At 39.8% G+C, this 19,219-nt stretch overlaps 4 protein-coding genes and 1 long non-coding RNA gene across 9 annotated transcripts; all 5 read right to left on the bottom strand.

The window, feature by feature from the left end:
• Positions 1 to 796: 796 nt before the first annotated feature.
• Positions 797 to 2,970, bottom strand: LOC106305704 (iron-sulfur protein NUBPL-like). Of its 3 annotated transcripts, XM_013742066.1 has the most exons (9): positions 2,737 to 2,970; positions 2,540 to 2,636; positions 2,351 to 2,459; positions 2,128 to 2,250; positions 1,958 to 2,055; positions 1,752 to 1,878; positions 1,578 to 1,663; positions 1,366 to 1,491; positions 797 to 1,269 (listed from the first exon to the last, which is right to left on the bottom strand). In XM_013742066.1, exons 2-9 carry the CDS (start codon positions 2,615 to 2,617, stop codon positions 1,060 to 1,062), a joined length of 957 nt encoding a protein of 318 aa, XP_013597520.1. In that variant the 5' UTR covers positions 2,618 to 2,636; positions 2,737 to 2,970; the 3' UTR covers positions 797 to 1,059. The 3 variants fall into 3 exon arrangements, with proteins under 3 accessions (XP_013597520.1, XP_013597511.1, XP_013597526.1); XM_013742057.1 differs by lacking the exon at positions 2,737 to 2,970 and having other exon boundaries at positions 2,540 to 2,730; XM_013742072.1 differs by lacking the exon at positions 2,737 to 2,970 and having other exon boundaries at positions 1,371 to 1,491; positions 2,540 to 2,730.
• Positions 2,971 to 3,301: 331 nt separating this feature from the next.
• On the bottom strand, positions 3,302 to 7,981 carry LOC106305595 (inactive disease resistance protein RPS4-like). Its single transcript, XM_013741953.1, has 6 exons — positions 7,188 to 7,981; positions 6,012 to 7,095; positions 5,586 to 5,897; positions 4,447 to 5,499; positions 3,694 to 4,372; positions 3,302 to 3,606 (listed from the first exon to the last, which is right to left on the bottom strand). Exons 1-5 carry the CDS (start codon positions 7,658 to 7,660, stop codon positions 3,719 to 3,721), a joined length of 3,576 nt encoding a protein of 1,191 aa, XP_013597407.1. The 5' UTR covers positions 7,661 to 7,981; the 3' UTR covers positions 3,302 to 3,606; positions 3,694 to 3,718.
• Positions 7,982 to 8,069: 88 nt separating this feature from the next.
• On the bottom strand, positions 8,070 to 12,563 carry LOC106305604 (probable WRKY transcription factor 19). Of its 2 annotated transcripts, XM_013741969.1 has the most exons (7): positions 11,815 to 12,563; positions 11,656 to 11,731; positions 10,557 to 11,377; positions 10,408 to 10,481; positions 9,217 to 10,258; positions 8,836 to 9,135; positions 8,070 to 8,737 (listed from the first exon to the last, which is right to left on the bottom strand). In XM_013741969.1, exons 1-7 carry the CDS (start codon positions 12,358 to 12,360, stop codon positions 8,252 to 8,254), a joined length of 3,345 nt encoding a protein of 1,114 aa, XP_013597423.1. In that variant the 5' UTR covers positions 12,361 to 12,563; the 3' UTR covers positions 8,070 to 8,251. The 2 variants fall into 2 exon arrangements, with proteins under 2 accessions (XP_013597423.1, XP_013597417.1); XM_013741963.1 differs by having other exon boundaries at positions 10,408 to 11,377.
• A 2,419-nt stretch (positions 12,564 to 14,982) lies between these two features.
• LOC106330491 lies at positions 14,983 to 15,882 on the bottom strand. The gene has a single exon (XM_013768949.1). It carries the CDS (start codon positions 15,880 to 15,882, stop codon positions 14,983 to 14,985), a length of 900 nt encoding a protein of 299 aa, XP_013624403.1.
• Positions 15,883 to 16,239: 357 nt separating this feature from the next.
• On the bottom strand, positions 16,240 to 18,585 carry LOC106305756. Of its 2 annotated transcripts, XR_001263055.1 has the most exons (6): positions 18,325 to 18,585; positions 18,115 to 18,250; positions 17,745 to 17,928; positions 17,531 to 17,659; positions 16,760 to 16,931; positions 16,240 to 16,677 (listed from the first exon to the last, which is right to left on the bottom strand). It is a non-coding gene; the product is annotated as an uncharacterized LOC106305756 (long non-coding RNA). The 2 variants fall into 2 exon arrangements; XR_001263053.1 differs by having other exon boundaries at positions 18,115 to 18,585.
• Positions 18,586 to 19,219: the final 634 nt, after the last annotated feature.

Raw genomic sequence — 19,219 nt, 5'->3', positions numbered from 1 at the left:
AGTTTTTATAATATTATAAGCATATATAAATATATTTATAAATATTTAATTTATGTAATATATTAAAAAAATTAGTATTTTTTGTTAAAAAAATATTTTTAATTATTTTGACGGATCCGGATCCGGATCCGAATCCGGATATCCGCGGATAATAGACGGATATCCGAAACCCGGATATCCGGAAACCACGTATCCGGATCCGGATATTAAATCCACGGATCCGACGGATCCGGATACCCTAAATTTTCCGGATATCCGGATCCGTCCCAGGGCTAACAAAAACTATAAAATTCACTCCATTTAATTTTTAAACTCATAAAACAATATCTATGAGTATAAATACATTTTTTTTATCATGTCTTAACATATTATATTTTAAATACATAAAAAAAATCAACAAAATTGTAAATAGATCAGATTATCTTATATAAAAATACATAATATTATAATTAACAAAATTTGATCAAGATTTTAAAAAGAAAAAAATCCCGAGCTTTGACAAAATCTAGTAATTAATTAAATCACCTTCTCCAATCTTGGTTCCGTGAAGAATGGCAACTCCCTCCCCTCCTTCAGTGTTTGATCTGATTCTAGACGAGAGGATTCAAAAAAAAGTTTCTTATTGAACATTGTTTTATAAATGTACTTGTGTCCATGAATTACATCTGACTATGCTTTATAACAAAGATATTGTTTTGGTAATGCAAAAGACAACTCTCTTTCTTTTTCTTTTTCTTTTTTGTTGCAGAGAAACCATAGTTTGAATGTAGTTCTGTAATCGTTTGCTTTGCAGGGGGAGAAGATAATGAAAATGCAATTTGGTGATCTCATCTTATACATTGTGAAGTCATCTCAACATGTCTTACTCGGAAGTCGGAACATAGAATGTTTGCTGTGACATGCATTTCTTATTTGGATTCATCAACTTTCCTATCTAATTGATCTGCTGATTCACATTGTCCAAAAAGAGTGCGTCTCTCTTTCTGTTGTCCTCTGCAGATACATTCTTCTCTTGTATTCTCAGCAAGACAAACTTGGGTTTTGTGCCTCTGGCGGCTCTCATGGCTTGTTATATGATGATCCGCTAGAATGTGGAACATTAAGTTTCATCTGAATCTCATTCTCTGGATTATCCCGTAGCTCCTTCAATGCATTCACCACGTTTTGAGCTAGATCTTCATAAGCTTTTGATACTACAGAACCAGGTGAAGAAACAACCACAGGAACACCTTCATCAGACCCTTCTCTGATCTTCATTTCCAGTGGAATCTATAATAAAAACGATACCTTCTAAGGCAACGAAGAGAATCTACAACACTATAATGCAAAAAAACCAAGCATCGGTTTTGGTTTTGGAAAATTGACCTCACCGATGAGTTTTAAACCCTTCTTTGCAGCCATCCTGCGTGCTCCTTCTTTCCCAAATATGAAAGAAGCTTCGTTACAGTGAGGACAAATGAAGCAACTCATGTTCTCCACAAGCCCCAAAATCTAGTAGTGTAAATATGCAGAAAGGTTAAGAAGCTAAGACAAAACATATGTTTCCAAGCACACAAAAACAGTATAGATGACCGTACAGGTACTCTAACTTTATCAAACATGGAGACCCCTCGATTAGCATCAGCGAGCGCAACATCTTGTGGAGTTGATACAATTACAGCACCTGGAACACATAATAAGCACATTCTGAGTAACTACATGACTTGTCTAATCTAACAACAACTCAGATATGTATACACACACACACAGACCTGAGAGTTTAAGATTTTGGGATATGGTAATCTGAGCATCACCGGTTCCAGGAGGCATATCGACAACAAGAACATCGAGATCACCCCAATCAACTCCTCTAGTCATCTTAGCAAGAGCACTCATTACCTGTAAGAACAATACCTCTCATCAGATTATGTTGTTGTTGCGTAAACTATACAAAGGGTATTTGAAAAGAAACACAGACCATAGGACCTCTCCACACAAGTGGTGCATCTTTGTCTACAAGTAGTCCCATTGACATGCATTTAACTCCATAGTTCTCCACAGGAATCATCTTCATATCTTCAAATATATATACTACGTAAAACGATAGTCAAGAATGCAAGATGAACCTATCTATCTGTTAATCTCTACCTTGGTTGACTTGAGGCTTTTGACTGATATTCATCATGATAGGAACAGATGGTCCATAGACATCAGCATCAAGCAATCCAATCTTCAGTTCACATTTGTTGGCCAATGCTACGGCTAAGTTCACTACAACACAACCCGTTTCCATTATTCAAATCTCACACCCCAAAAACTCAAGAGAGAATGATTACAAAACAGAGGAAAGAAGATCTCATTGTAGTAGTACCAGCAGTCGAAGACTTTCCTACTCCGCCTTTACCAGACGCAACGGCGATTATATCTTTGACTCCGTCTAACCTGAGCTCCGTCGTCCTCCCGCCGGCGCTAGCAGAACTCTGCAAAAAACGAAACTAAGCTCAAATTCTGAAGATAATCACGAAAACGAATGGGTCGAGATTAGTGAGGAGTTTCATACGAATCTATACGCCCAAGCGACAGAAGCTGCGTGGAGTTCTCGGCGGCGGAGAGACCGAAGAAGCCCGGCGGTGGCCATGGGAGAGAGAGAGAGATGTCTGCGCAATTCGATACGGTGTCGTTTAAAGTAGTAAATGAAAGTAAAGTTAGACAGCTTTAAGGGATTCTCCTATTGAAGTTTTTAAATCGTGGTTTGACCTGAGGATACGGAGAGGAGCTGCTGCGATATTGGAACTGGCGACACATTAAGTTATTGGCTTTCTCTGAGTGGGATTTTTTTTTTTTTTTTTTTAATTCGAGGAGAATTGCTTTTGTGCTGAAACTGCCATTCCTTATTGGCTTTTGCATCATTGTTGTCACTCTTTGCAGCCTCATTTGAGTTTTGTCTTTTGGGGTTCATCAGATGCATACACCCAATCTTAAACCCGCTCTTGAGCACCTCATCCGTGACACAAAACTCAAGGGAAGCTGTACTTGGAAAGTACATGAACCTTAGCGCTGGTCTTTAAGACATTTGATGTCATTTGAGCATCTGGTACAACAAATAAAGACCTCGTTTGATGCCATGTTTGTTCCAACTTCCAAACAGCCAGATCCAAGGATATGTACTTTTCTACGTTAAACTTGAATGTAACCAGAAAAATAGTTGATTTGTTTTTGGCCTCTTGGAGAGGAGAAAACCGCACAACAAAACTAATTTTCCAAAGCAACAACATGGACATCCATATATTTTGCTTGAAAGTTTCACCTGAACAACATCAAATCATCATCAAGAACAACTTTGTTTATCCATTACATAACACATAATCCTGGCCGATCTCTTCTTAACACAAGAATTTGGATCTACCCTGCAACATTCTTCATGAATTCCTTCCAATTACAGAAATACTTTTTATTAAAATATACAACCTTGTGGACCAGTGGTTCCACCAAACTCAAGCAACTTAACATACATGCCATGCAAAGGGAGAAACAACATAAGCTTAACATCAAACTTCAGCCAGATAATTAGATAGAACTCTCCCTTTGACGAATCCAAACGGTCTGAATTGCAACGTCTTCAAGTTCCTAATTCAATGTAAATTGTGCGTTTAACATATATTCATGAAAGATACTAAGAGAAATTCAAGATAGCCCAATAAGCATTCTACTTACCTTTTACACGACCAATGTTAAACACTCACAAGGGGATTTCATCTCTTATTATACCATTCCTTCTTTCTCCAACTTGCGAGTGAGACAGACCTTTCACGGGCACAAAAGCTTCACTCGATGTACGCTCAACAATATCTGTAACCCGTGTTCCCTGGAATCCACGGTCGTTCTCATCTGGATCATATAGCAAACTCATCCCACACCTTATCACCTTGCAGCTTTCTAGTTTCCTTTCAGTGTCATCAGTAAGGTAGAATTCAAACGAGGCACTAGTGGGACGACATCTATTGCCGTCGTTACTCTCCTCACTCCATCGGAAGACTGCCACTTTGCACTTGTTATAACTGATGAAAACATGGTCAGATCCAAGTTTCCGTGGTTCATGACAAGATGATCCACATGACTCGTTCCATCCCCCAAGACAGAAACTAAAGCTGATAGACTGACCGTTTTGATTTTTGAATTCGCACTTGCATCTTACAGATAAGCCGTTGGCATAATAACTTTCATGGCCCTCGAAGCTGACAACAACACATAGGGAAACTCCTATAAATTTACTGTTACACCAGTGTGAAACCAGGTCGGTTTCTATGGAAGATCCCATTCTCTGATTACATAACCATGAAGGTATGTCACTTCCTGGAAAGGAAACGGCAACCAGCGGATCCGTAACTGGTCCCTGAAATGAGTTACAAAGAAAACCATTAAAGCATGAGCATGAAATGAAACAAGAGAGTAAAAATAGAGATGGACCTTATGATTATGTTGAAGAGATGTCCTTGCTAGTAGCTGGCTCTTGAGTTGGGCTTGATCTACAATACTTTCCTGTTCAGCTCGGTTGAGCTTGAAGCAATCCGTGAATATGAAACTAGTATGCATCCTCTCAGTTACCAAGGGAAGCGTCACTGGTTTGGCAACTTTTTCCAGAGAAACACATCCATGAGCATCTACATACTGTAGATTAGGTGGAAGGACCGGGAGAGTATTGAGCTTGCGGCAATGTTTCAAGTCAAGCAACAACAGAGAATAAAGTTTCTCGATGCTTTCAGGTAAGGTCTCTATATTGTTTCTGCTTAAGCATAGACATCGCAACGAGCGTAAGGAGCTAAAGTTATCCGGCAGTTTGTAGATATTGCAGTTCGTGAGATAGAGGTCCCATAAGCAAGAGTTGCCTGAGAAAGGCAACAATACCAACCATGTGGAGTCTTTTACGCTAGATCCACAGAAGGAAAACAGCTTGAGGTTACTCAAGCAAATCATTTCAGGTGTCTGTCTGATGGATGTTCCATCCATCAGCAAAATCTCTAAGCATTCCATTTTCTGGTTGATGGGTGGAAGACTCTCCAGCGCTGAACAGCCAGAGAGGATGAGTTCTTGAAGAGATTTCAGCTTGTAAAGATCGTTGGGAAGAGACTTCAACCTGCGACAATTCTTGAGATTCAGTAAAATAAGATTGCAAAGACTCTCGATGTGTTCAACGACTTGTTCGATTGCTGAGCCTTCCAAATAAAGAGATTCAATATTTTCTGATATGATTTGAAACTTTTGAAGGTTTGAGCAGCCACTGAGGATCAGAGTCTTCAGAGATTTTAACTTGATTCCCTCTGGAAGACTCTCTAGGCTTGTGCACTCTCTGAGGTTCAAGGAAATAAGTTTGTCCATCTGTTCTATTGATGAGCCCAACGCAGCCAAACTCGTACAGCCTTCAAGATCCAGTCGTTCAAGATTTTTGGCCTTGGACAAACCTGATAAGTTCAGCAAGCCCTTTGAATGACTGAGGTCGACCCATCTTAGATTTTCTGTGTTCTGTGAAATATAGACAATGATTAAATAACCAATCAGTAGAAAAACTAGATAATATTTTAAGAAATCTATAGCCGAGGAGGATGTACCTTTTCAGTTTCCCACAGTTGTTTGATGTGGCTATAACGCAGATTAAGATCGACAAGTTCTTCTGGATTAAATTCTGATGGCAAGCAATTGTAAGGATACCCTTGCCAGTGGAGGTACACAAGCTCATCTGGAAAGTGATCAAGCCCTTCGCAGAACTGAAACTTATGGTCATTGTCACACCACTGGGAACAATGAGAATTGTGGAATTTCAGGAATTTGAGATTCGACATCCTTATGAAAACGTCAGGGCTTAGTTTGATCTTTTCGACATTAGACATGTTGAAGAAGATGCCTCTAACACATTCTGTTCCCTGGTAAAAATAACAAAATATATATTTTTTTGTAAATACCACAGAGACCATATCAAGTGTAGATATGATTTATCACAGAAAATCAATGGAACACTCATGAGAAAACTAACTCACCGTTCTCTGCTCCAGCACATGACGAATATCTTTGTGGTTCCACAATCTACTACGTTTACCTGCCCTTCTGATGGACGATTCACTTCCGATTTCCTTCCCCATTGCATGCATTAGATCATGCATCTCAAGCCGATTATACGAAATGGTCACCAAGCACTTCTCTTCAAGCTCTCTCATCACAGCTGCAGCATTGACACGGTCTGATTCCAGAATGCTTGAAACGAAGTCCGCTTTTTCAGATCTGAAAAAACATGCTATGTCCAGGAATATGCTCCTCTGTTCATCATCCAGTTCTTCATAGCTCCTTTTTAGCTCTTTCTGAATCTCCTTGTCTGGCATTACTCTTAATCTCTCCCATTTCTCCATCCAGTATGTTTTTTCCTTCTTGCATAGACCTGAGCCTAATAACTTCAAAGCTGACGGATGCCCTTTAGCATAATAAACAAATTTGTTTGAGAGATCCAGAAATTCTTCCGGTGGGTAGAGGTTTTCAGGAAATGCACCAATGCTGAAAAGCTCCATAGCTTCCAGGTCGTTTAACCAGGGAACTAAATATGTTGCGTCAGTGTTGTTCTGTAGCAGTTTCTTGTCTCTGGTTGTTATAACAATCCTACTTCCTTTCCGGTACTGCTCCAGCGGTCCGATGAGATCTTTGATTTGGTTTTCTTTGGTCACATTATCCAGCACAATAAACACCTTCTTGTTCCTTAGAAAGTCTTCCAATCTTCCAAGCGCTCTGACATCCAAATCTTCTTCATCCAATAACTTACAGAGGAGTTTCTCCCGCAAATAACTTAATGTATGCCATTCCAGCTCCTTGTCAACGTCTTCAAGGAAATAGTAGCCATCAAACTGACGGTGGTTTCGTTTATATACGCTATCAGCAACCTTCGTCTTGCCGATTCCAGTCATGCCGAGAACCCCAATGGCACGGACACAGTTTGCATTATCAAACATCAATAACTCCTCCAGTTCCTTTGAACGTGACTCAATCCCCGGGAAACCACTGATCTCACATGGAGACAGATCATTCAGCATCCTGAAAGTTTCCTTGGCTATTTTCTCAACAAATTCACTCTCCGGCCTGCATCAATCAAGTTTACAGTTTTACATAGAGAACTGAACAAGAAAAACAAAGCAGTGGAAGACATCAATATCACTAATTCTACTTACTACCTTTCTTCAGGAAGCACAAAGCCTAGTATATTGGAAGCAGCCCTCAGAGCTTCCTTCCAGGCCCCAACCTTCTGCCCATCTCCCTTGAGACACTCCTTAGGGTTCTTGAAAGGAGCTTCAAAACTCCCTTTCTGATTCTCCACATCAGACTTCTTGACTTTGTAAAAAATGGGTATCACACCGTGACCTCTTTTCTCCCTGCACTGCATTATCTTCCAGAGTTCCTCCAAGCACCAGGTGGTGTTGGCGTAGTTCTCCGAGAAGACGACGATGGACATTTTAGATTGCTCGATCCTGTCAAAGAGGACCGAGAGATCCTGGCCTCGCCGGAGTTTCTCATCAAAGAAAGTATCGATGCCTTTCCGGTGTAGGGACTGACGGAGGTAAGAAGTGAAGGTGTTACGCGTGTCAGCGCCTCTGAAGCTCACAAACACGTCGAACTGGCGCTTGGAGGAAGACGAGGCAGAAGCCATTATACGATTTGGGAAAGACGGAGACTCTGAGCCGTTGACTAAAACATCTTTTCCACAAAGCTTTATTATCTTTGCATTCAGCACAACTTTGTTGACTTTTCCAAAAAGGCCTGAGTTTTTGTCACTCACACTCGTTTGGGAGCAACGTTCTTGTTAAATTAAAACCAAGCCCAATCCTTTCTTGTGGCACAACAAAGGACATATCCAGAAGAAAACCCACGTAAAATAAGGTTTCTTTGTAGAGAGCTCTTGCCTGGGATAGTTACGGAAAGCCTTAGAAGCATGTGTATTCATCAAGGAGTGGAATAGTTAATCTGATTGTAACCATCTCAAGAAAAAATTCTATGGGTGAAGCAACAGTGTTTCACTGTATTCCAAAAGGCAAGCCGAATCTCAGACACTCTGGGAAAGGCAAAACATGTTTCATTTACCACATGGATTGAGGCGTACAAAGCTTGGAGACCCAATAGCCTTATTTATAGGCATAAGTTACTTAAGGATATGGCTATTGTGGCTTAGGAAATTCACTGCTTCAGTTATGTTACAGACTTTCTTTTACAAATTCACCCTTCCAAACTCACCCTTCCAAACTCACCTTTTCCGCTTCCCAAGCTCAAGACTTGTGCAGCCAGACAGCTTAAGATTGACAATAGATCTCGAGTTCCTTACTCCGGATGGCAGTTTCTGAAGCCTTACGCAGTTCTCCAGATCCAGCGTACTAAGTTCAGTAAGATTCTCGACTGAAAATGGAAGTTCCCTTATGGCAGTCCCAGCCAGATATAGCTCTTCCAGGTTTGGTGAAAAATCCTGAATATCCTCAAGCCCTGAGCAGCCAGACAAATTAACAACCTTGAGAGAAGTTAGATCGACCATGGAAGGCAGTCTTCGCAATTGACAACAGTCTTTCATATTCAACGAAACAAGCTTCCCAAGATGAGTAATAGATGTGCTAACGTCAATCAGACTCGTACACCCTTCGAAATCAATATGTTCGAGGTTCATGGCTTCTGATAACGTCAGGACATCAGTTAATTTTCTGGAGTGACTCAGTTTGATTTTCTTTAGCTTCTCGAGATTCTGTTTACAGCATAAATTAACCAAGGATGAGTCATCAGATGGCAAGCTTGGGAAAATAATGTAAGTAGCTTAAAATACCATAACATGTCAATACTTACTTTCTTCCCTTCCCATAACTTCTCAATGTTGCTATACGGCATGTTTATCTCTACAAGGTTCTCCGGACTAAATTTCTGAGGCAAGTATCCTAAAGGGTAATGCTCCCAGTGAAGTAGCCTTAGCTCATCAGGTAAAGTGTCGAGGCCTTGTGGTAGACTTTGCTTGCACTGGTTCCCAGAGGTGTTGGAACAATAAAACTTCAACAATCTAAGTCTGTACATGTTACTAAACACAGTTGGACTTAATTCACAGGTCAAGTCAGACGCATCCAGGAAGATTCCCTCAATCGCTTCTGTTCCCTGGCGAAGACATCACATAAGTAGGGTAACATTAGCGTTATAAAGGATAACTATAAAGGAAATAACATATGTCAAACTTACTGAATTGTTTGTCAATACATCAATGATGTCGTTAGAGTCCCACAATCTGCTACGTTCACATGGATCCATGTCTTCTTCACGAACAATAAATCGAGCAATATCTTGAAAAGGAATAGGGATTTCTATTTTATTGTCCAGAAGGCTAATGAGAGACTCGTCAATGAGATCACAAATTCCAAGATATGTAAAAAAACCGCAAGCATCAAGTAACTGCACCACATGCTCTTTGTTCTCCCCTCTGAAAAAACATGCAAGGTCCAAAAATATGTTCTTTCCGTTTTCGTCTAGTCCATCAAAGCTTCTCCGAAATGCCTCCTGAATCTTGGTTGGAGGGTTTATCCGCAAGCTTTGGAGATGTTTCTTCATATCGTTCATATGCTGCTTCGATACAGAGGAAACAAAACTCTTGAGAGCCAGTGGTATACCGCTACTGCAGCTCATTAGCTCGGACATGATGGCACTTTCTTCTTTTAAATACTGTTTGCAGAGACGGAAAGATTCAAAATCGGATAACTTTTGAATCTCGTATGGCTCTTTAACCTTACACTGCACAAGAACTTGTTTACTCCTAGAGGTTAAAATGATTCGATGCCCACGAGAAAACCAGCTAAACCCTCCAAATACATATTCTGCATCTCTTGCATTACTCACGTCATCGAGAACAACGAGAATCTCTCTATTCAGGAACCAGTCCCTCATGAAACTCGGTTTTGTATCACAAGCGCCTAGACATAGTTCTTCTTCTCTAAATACTTTAGAGAGGAAATCATCACGTATTTGCCTCAACCCTTTGCTCTTACACATACGATGAAAGTCTTGCAGAAAGTAGCACAAATCATATTGTGGAGCTAGTAATTCAAAAATTTCTCTAGCAATGGATGTCTTCCCTATTCCTGCCATGCCCCAGATTCCCTCAATTTCCGCCTCTAAAGGCTGGGGGTGATTTAACAATGCTAAGATTCTGACCAGGTTCTTGCTGCTTTTCAAATGTAGCCTGAAGCATGCGTTCCTTACAACTTTCTTGGCAAGCATAAACTGACTCCTACACAACAATTTTTTTAAAAGAACAATATAAGTACATATCTCCCAATATTCCATTAGTAAGCCTTTGGATATTTTCTAAAAACAAAAATTCATAGAAACATGTTCCACACTGTACAAATACTAAGAGACATGGAGAAGTCAATTTACCCTTCTGACCATTGATGTCCATCAATGGATGCCACATCAGTCAGAGCCTCCTTCCATTTCTGGATTCTGTCTGCCTGGATAGAATTTAAATACGACGGAAGTACTTGTTCAAAACGGTCTTCCCATTCACAAATGTCAGAAGGTGTTACCTTGAGATATACAGGAATAATAACAAGGCGTTTTGCTTTACAAAATTCCATGATTGCCACCAAAAGATCCAGAGACTGACTACTAAAAGCAAAACTATTTGAAACTACCATAATACCAACACTGGATCTGTAAAGCATGTCCCCATCTAGGTCTCTCTGATATAGATTATATGTCAAAGGAGTGACCCCTTGCTCGTGTAACTCTTTCGAGATGGCTTCAATTAAATGTGTCTCGTCCTCATCAAGGTTGTCATTGCACGAAAAAACTAATACGCCGTCTGCTTCTCGAGTAATCGCCCTCGTCTCCTTCAAGTATGTTATTACAGCTAAGCTGCGGAAAGGATTTTCCTTTGTTGTTATGCCGAATGCCTCACATGCAGCACTGAGGCGGCGAACAAGGGCCTCTGTGTTTCCTGAAGTCTGCCGCGTGGAGAGAAAATCAATGGCGTCTTTGGCTGTGTACCCAGAGAGAGTCAATGGACGCATGCGTTGGTCAAGGAAATCACAGAAGGAGTACCAAGCATCATCTAGGTTCCTCACGTTAGAAGGTGTGATGATGGATTTTCCTGGAACGACTGGAATGTTGATCCCTGAGCATGAGTCGCCTGAACCTGCGGTTGATCGCAGAATTTGCTCACTAGTGAGTGCCTCTCCCATAGAAACCTCCCCTTGCAAAACACTCTGTTGATCTTTTTTCTTTGGCTCGACCACTCTTTTGCAACTGCAATACCTTTCCACCTTTTCTAGTACCGTATTTAATTCAATGTCTCCTTTAATGGTAAAGGTGCCTGTCTCCGGATCCAGGGATATATAATTGATTCCTAAACGTGAAAACAATAGAAGGCAACATTCAGAGATAAAGACAGGGAAGCAAAGTAGTACTATTATCATACACAACATCGTTAATATAAATATTTGACTAAACCGTTTCGATTTTAAACAACTGAAAAGTATGAAGTAAATGAAAATAATAGCTTCAATGGCAAATCACAACTACAATTTGCGAGCACAACGCTTAGTGTAATCCTATACGCATATCTAAGAAGCGTCCGTGATTGTTCATAATCTGTATTCGCTTTTAAGAGCTTTGGTAAATTACCACTGAGTGCAGCAAGTTTCTTCATGACCTTCTTCTGCATGGACTTATCACCGCCTATGTCCAGTTCCAAAACTAGCTGCAAATATCAACTTTTAAGAATTGTGAAAAATGGAAGAAGAAATATAAATCCCCACGATTCCAGTATATGTGGAGATAAACCTTGTTCTTGCTACTCTTCTCGGGACCAGGCTCCTTAGTCACTTCGCTGATGAGACTACTCGGTCTCTGAAACCCTAAAATCGGCGGTGTGAGATCACCGGACGCTGCGGGAGCGCCGTAGAGAGGCACCGACTTCGACGACGGCGGCGCGGAGAGGGTCGATCCGCTGCTCCGGAGGGAGACATTTAGAGAGGAGTAGTTCGCCGGGATGCTGCCGGTGCCAGTAGCGGCGACAAGCGCTGGCTCAGCTTGCTGGAGAAGCCACTCGATGGTTTCGCCGTCGGATTTATGACCGAGCTCTCCGGTTAACTGAAAAAGCCTAGCGGCGCAAAGAGCTGGCATCCTGAGTCGCCGTACTTTTCCGTCGTCTTTCCTCGACCGCTTCGTTATAACTCCGGAAGTAGCCGCCGCCGGGGAGGAGGAGGTCGTTGCGAGAGTGGCGTCTTCTGGAAAAGCAGATTTGGGGACGATCTTAAGCGAAGGATAAACTAGGTGCGGGGAACCTCCTCTGGCGTCGGAGTCGTCGTCGTCGTCGGAGATATCCATTTGATATCTGATAAAGAAGAAAATTTAAAGGAGTTTAGAATTAGGGATTGAAGAAAGGGAGAGAAAGGGTTTATGAGAAGAATTATCTTTGTATAACACAATTATCTCAAGCAATCAGATTTTTCTACACTTTCTATCCTTCAAAGACCACAAAATTAAACTGATTTCAGAGATTGAAGATCCGTTGCAGCAGCAGGGGCGGAACTAGCAATTATTTTAGTGTGGGTAAATCATATTAAAAATAAGGGCACTTTCATAAATTTTAGGTTAATTTGGGGAAAAAAACAAAAATCAATGTGGGCCTATGCCACACCCTAATCTTTCTTGGGTCCAGCGGATCTAGAGAAGAATGTTATGAAGGCATTATCAAAATTATTTGAGGAACCAATCAGGGCATGAAAAACGTTATCAAAATTTTACATGAAATTTTTATAAATCATCTAGGGCATCTGCTCTACTCTTTGACCATGTGGCTCTGCCACTGATCTATACCATAGCCAATTAGAAGGCGAAGATAAAGAATCTATGATGTCATGATGATCTGATGCCACAACAACGTCTGTAGCTCGAAGATCTTTTCGCTCAACCAAGTTGCTTTGGTCTAGTGGTATAGGAGCTCCAGCTGGAGTGTCCGCCCCTGGGTTCGAGCCTTGGCCACTGCGGAATTTACATGTGGGCTGCAGCACCCGAGACCGAAGACCGTTACACGGTGAGCCACATGGTGACGCCCTGGCAGCGTCCTTGCTCACTTCGGTCTCTAGTCTGGACCACCTCGGTGGGGCCAGAATACTCGGTTAGCAAAAAAAAAAAAAGATCTTTTCGCTCTATATAATCTACGTAACTCAACAATCAGACGTGAAGGTGAATACATGAAAGCGTCTCTGGCATGGAATTTCACTTCCCCTCTATGGTCACGGGCTATCTAAGGTATTCCACTGTGGAGGTGTGCATTTCTCCAATTTGCATGCATGTTGCATTTTAGAACTCCTGTTTCCGGAGGCATTATGTAATGTCCCGACCACCCACAGCTAAGGGACCTCCTATACCTGCTCTTTCGGTCCGTGGGCCACATTCCATTCGACGGACGGTGCTTTAAATTTTTTGAAGGTTCGAAATCATTGTTTACTGATCCTGCAATCACCATGACATTTTTCCGTGCTTTGGCTTCACTCACATGGTATCGCGAATCACTTCTCGATAGATCACCCATCATTCCACTTCTCCAGCTCAAGCACGCTTAACTCTGGAGTTCTAAAAAAAATGTATGACGAAAATTGTAAGCGCACTTTAGTGACATAGTAGCCAAATCAATTCTCTTAAATCTTTCCAAATATACCAGAAATCGGGATGTTACACACCCATTGCTCTCTCCTATTTATTTCATCATTGTGTATTTCGTTCTTACGACATTAGGTGTTCGCTGCAAACCATATGCTGGCTTCTTCCTCCTCGTTTTGGACATGAAAGCTGCTGAGTCCTAAGTATACAGATATGGAATTTTTTTCTTCCATATATTCCAGAGAAGCCATGGCAATGCTCGGGTTGCTAGGTTAGAGCTCGACTGGTTCTATAGCAGATTAAACACAAATTGGAGGTTATCTTCTAATAAAAGAGAGAACTCTTGGACCGGTGTTGGTGACTTGAGATATTCCATATGTCCTCTGCATTACTGCACCGGAACAGCAGATGGTTGATGGTCTCTCTGTCATGTTTGCATATTTGGCACATTGGGTATAAGTTCAAATCTCTCGAATTTAATCTATTATTGACTTCCAGTGCACCACATGGTCTCTCCACAAAAACATTCTGATCTTTGGGAGTGTTGCTATCTTCCCAACTGCACGATTAAATGTAGTCTGTTGTTGTTCCCGTAGTGTTCTAGCTGTCTCTCTTCTCGCTGTCTGATTCGGTATCATTGAATATATAAGATCATCTTTAGTGACAGTTTCTCGATGAAAAATTACTGATAAAACAAATAAAAAAAATTAGAAAAGTGAATATGATAAGAAAAGTATGCCGCATGTAAAACAGTTAATGGCTCAATTTATTAAAAAGACAAAATACAATTATTTTTTGTTTCAAAAATTTTGCTTGCAATGTTTATGCCAAGCATTTCCAATGTACATCTCTATATTTTTCTTTAAAAATAGATTTCTATTATAGAGATGATTTGTTCCAATTTATGATTCTATAATATAATTTCTCAATTTTAGGACAGTTCCAGCCCAGTCTATTTTTCATTTTAAAATAGAGTTTAGATTAAAAATATTTTAATGATACTTTATTTTTCACTCTTCTATATAAAGTAGTTCATTTATCTTTTGTTTGTTACTCCTTTTTCATTCTAAAATAGAATTTGTTGGAGTATAACTAAACTTCATTATAGAACTAGGGCAGGTCCGCGCTTCGCGCGAGATTTTGTATTCACAAATGATTGAGTTGATATTTATTTTTAGATTCAAGAGTTTGAGCCCCCTAAGTTCTTATGAAAGCAGAAAGATGAAGAAACTTTTTTTTTTGGTTTAAATGTTAAGATTTATACCAAGATTTTCAGTTTTTTAGAATTGTGGCAAGCCACTTATTACAAGAAAATAAGAGAGAGCAAAGACAACAGAGCAAGAATTACAGACCCGCGGGCAACAAAGAGAGATAGAGCAGGAGCAACGAAGGCGATGGCGGAGGTCGGGCGTGACGACTGATGGCAAGCAGGCGGTCCTTGATGAGACGGTCCACCCGAGAGAAGACTTCAGCAACTGATGTAGAGACTTGCTGGAAGATGCGCACGTTACGCTCCTGCCAGATGCAATACACAATTACCTGCAATATAAGCTTCAGCACAGCATCCATACCAGCAACTCCAGCGAGTTGGGGATGAGCAATAACACCAGCAAGCGCTTGGATAGAGACTGGAGCAAGCATAACTGGACTGGCAGAGAACTTAGCCCAAATTGCTGCAACAAAAGGACATTGAAAGAAAAGATGAGAATGAGACTCTGTTCTGAAGAGACAAAGAACACACTGCGTTGGAACGTTCATGCCCCACGAAGCAAGCCGATCCCTGGTGGGAAGCCTAGCGAGAGCCACCATCCAAGTAACAAAAGAACATCTCGGTATTTCTTCCTTGAACCAGACTAGTCTGCTCCATGGTACCAGAGGTGAGGGTTCTCTTAGCCTAATCCAAGTAGCCTTGGTCGAGAACTTCTGGACATAATGGTCCTCTCCATTCCTCCACAGATAGACATCCCTGCCATTCTCATCAGAAGGAGGGGTCATTGTTGAGAGGACAATCTGCAGAGTCTCTGCCTCGTCGGACCGAGCATAAGGAAGTAGCCAGTGGCCATTAGCAGCCGCCTCACACACGTTTGCCTCCCTTCGAAGACGAAGCTCTCTGGTGCCAGATTCACCAAACGCACAGATCAAGGGTCCCATATCATTCCAGAAATCATACCAGAACTTAGCTGTTTTCCCATCACCCACACTACATCTTAGGAACACAGCAACACTGTCTTTAATCTTGAGCATACTACGCACGGTAGGTGATAACCGCTGAGAGGGTAGGGTATCAAATTAACTGATTGTTCAACTCATAATTATAGACGTACAAATATTGATTTATGATAAGTTTGATGATAATGTTGTTTTATTTTTTAATTCTTATTCATGGTGGAGTGTGTGTATGTCAGAAAGAAGCCTATAACAACTTTAGATTTTTGCGTATGGATTTAAAATATCTATTTTTATGCATAATGCATTTTTGCCCTACTAACATTTGCTTGTTGACTAAGAAATCTGTTTTCTATATTTTAAAAGAGAAAACATTTAGTTTATAATATTACATGGCCATCTGTATTGCCAGTGACTATATATAGCAGTTGGGTGTTATTTTAAAATGAAATATGTATAGAGGTTTTTCAGCCATTACATCAGTCGTATATAACATTTACAACATTTAAAACTACAAATACCTCCTTTTAAATTACTATAGAAAAGCTTAACTAATAAAAGAGTGTACACCAAATGTATTTTGATATTATGTTATATGCATCAAGTTAGCTTGGTTAGAAACATTGCAAAACTGTTTGAGCAAAGTTTTTAACTTCGTGATTTAAAATATACACGATTTTCATCTTGACGTAAGTTCTCCACCAAAAGTATGTGTTGAACACAACTATGTCAATTTCTGGCCAGTGCCTACCATGTTTACCGATGGAGTCTTCTCCTCATAATCTGATCTGATACTGTATGAACAGTATCATTATCTCAATTCGATTGTAGAAGAAATGGTGCCTAAAAGTACTCAGTCATTGCATTGTAAGCCTACATAAGATTGATTGATCAGTATCCTAGCAGGAATGTACTGCAGAGCTAATTCAATGGATGCCCGAATATGAAAAGTTACCTTGAGAGATAAGAAGGTGAAGAAACCAAACATGTCCTTGGATTTTGAACTTTCTGGGATTTGAGTACTAAGGAAGCATAGAAAGAGAAATACATTCTTTGGTTTCAAAGAATCACTGACCAACATCATCTTCTTCCCTCTTACACTCCCCATCACTATTTTTGCATCAAACCTAACACACCACAGAGCAAACCAAAGAAGTGTAAGAGAAATTCATGAGGGAAACTAGAAAGACACATGCTGTCATCTTCAAGAATCATAGTCACTATGGAGAGGACATTGCTAAGAACTTCTTTGCAGCATCTTAAGCAAACTATAATATGTAAGTAATCCGAGCCGTACCCATCCCCCCAATCAAACCCGAGATGGCCCCAAGTTAGCGTACCCGTTAAACATAGATCAAAATCAATTTTCAGAATATTTTCAGAACAGGTTCAAGTTAATCAAGATGAAACTGATACACAATCAGTCCTAAACAGCCACTGATGAAAGCTTCTTGGTATACCAATTCTCTACAACGTATTTGAAAACACATATCAAACTTAAAACCTTGACTAACGGTAAGATAGATCCAAATACGGCTCATCAACTTTAATCAATCAAACATAAGTACTACTCTAACAGATACACAACTATCACATTGAAAGATAGAACATTAGAGCAGCGCTTATAAACACAAACATATTAAAATCAGACAACCTCTAGTATCTTCACAAACTTATCATCAACAATTTTTTTATTTTTTTAAAAAACATCAACAAAAGTTCCTACCAAGTTCTTATTTTTTCTCCCCTTCTTCCTCTCCTTCATCTACCACTTCTGCTAATTTAGTGAGCTCGTTTTGGATCATCAGCTTTATAGATGACTTTCTTGGGGTGAGATCATCTTTGAACTCCTTAGCTGAAATATGGGTGTAGAGTGTGTTTATACATACATAAACAGAAATCACCAAAGAAAAAATTTAATTAGACCAATTTGTTCATACCAAGTTCTTTGATGGTGTCCTTGATGTTCATACCATGCTTTCTCTTGCTTTATTGTCATATAGATCTGTTTTTTATGGCTTCTTAGGAACATGTCATAATTTTGGAAAGTGTCTCTAAGCGAGCTTTTGGTAAACAGCCGTAGACTTTCCACTTGCCTTTTAGAAGTGTTAACCAATGGTGGATCTGTTAATAATGTAAGAAAGGTTCAATTAACTGAAATACAGTCATCATTGATCTCTGTGTGATTGTTAGCTAAGTGACCTAAACCTGGAAACTTCGTCATCTATTCCACATGCTTAAAAGTAAAAGAAACACATTTTTTTTTAAAGCAAACATTTTTAGAGAAATTGGATTGCAGGAGATATGTACCAGAGGAGGAAGAGCAATCCAAGAAGAACTTCCAAACAACGTTATTGAATCCTCTTGGGTGAGAAACTAATCCACATAGATGGGATTGGACCGAAACCCTAGACGCTATGAGTAACATGTCGAGGAACTGAAATCTCTATATAAAAAGAGACGAAAGGAGTTAAGAACATAATTAATTAATCAAAGTGGGTCGCGGTAGCGACGAATTACAGAGAGCCAAAACGGTGATGACGAAGTGGAAGAGTCGGAGACGATCTTCAGACGAAAATAGAAGTGAGATTGGCTACCGCGGCTTGAGATCTTCTACAATTGGAAGTGAGATCGACGACTTTGGGAGCTAGGAGATAACGTGGCTTCTGATCGCGAAGGAAGCTTGGTCACGGCAACGGAGGGAGGCAATCGCGGAGCCGCCACAGAGATGACATGAGGAGTCGCAAGATGTCTTGCTGAGAAATCAAGGTTGAGGCGACGATGAAGTCTTGCAGTAGAGATGGTCATGTTGGGCTGCGAAAAAAAATAAAGCCCATCAAACAGGTTTAATTGAAACAGTGAGTTTCAACCACCCAGACACATGTCGCATGTACATGAATTGACTTAGTGACGTGGATTCCTACGTCGATGGCCTAGGAATGAGTAAAACATATCTTTATATATATAGATAGATAGATATATTACTTTATTTTAAAAGAAAAAATAGAATGAACCATTAAAAATGGTTTAAAAAAATATTAAAAAATCCTAATTTTTGTCTCTATATTTTCGAGAACAAATCTACCTCTACAATAGAGTTTTTATATTTTAGAAAAAAATATATAGATGGAGCCTTCGGACACTGTTAAATACATTTAACAGATTTGTTATTTAAGTGTATTGTCAGTTTATTTTAGAGATCAAAATAACCAAAATATTTCATTAAAGAGATAAATACACACTTATACTCCTAGGGTTAACTAGTTAAGGGGTGAGATTTGAGATTGATATTTAAAATTTTATAAAATAAAAAATAAATATTAAAATTTTGAAAATTAAAATTTTAAAAATAGATTCAAAAAGTATTTTCGAATTACAAAAAGAAATTTTGAAAAAAAAAATTATAAAAAAATTA

Source organism: Brassica oleracea, chromosome C1, assembly GCF_000695525.1.
Source record: "Brassica oleracea var. oleracea cultivar TO1000 chromosome C1, BOL, whole genome shotgun sequence".
Lineage (NCBI taxonomy): Eukaryota > Viridiplantae > Streptophyta > Magnoliopsida > Brassicales > Brassicaceae > Brassica > Brassica oleracea.
The sequence above is the reverse complement of the archived record's forward strand: the minus strand, read 5'-3'. Positions and strand labels throughout refer to the sequence as shown.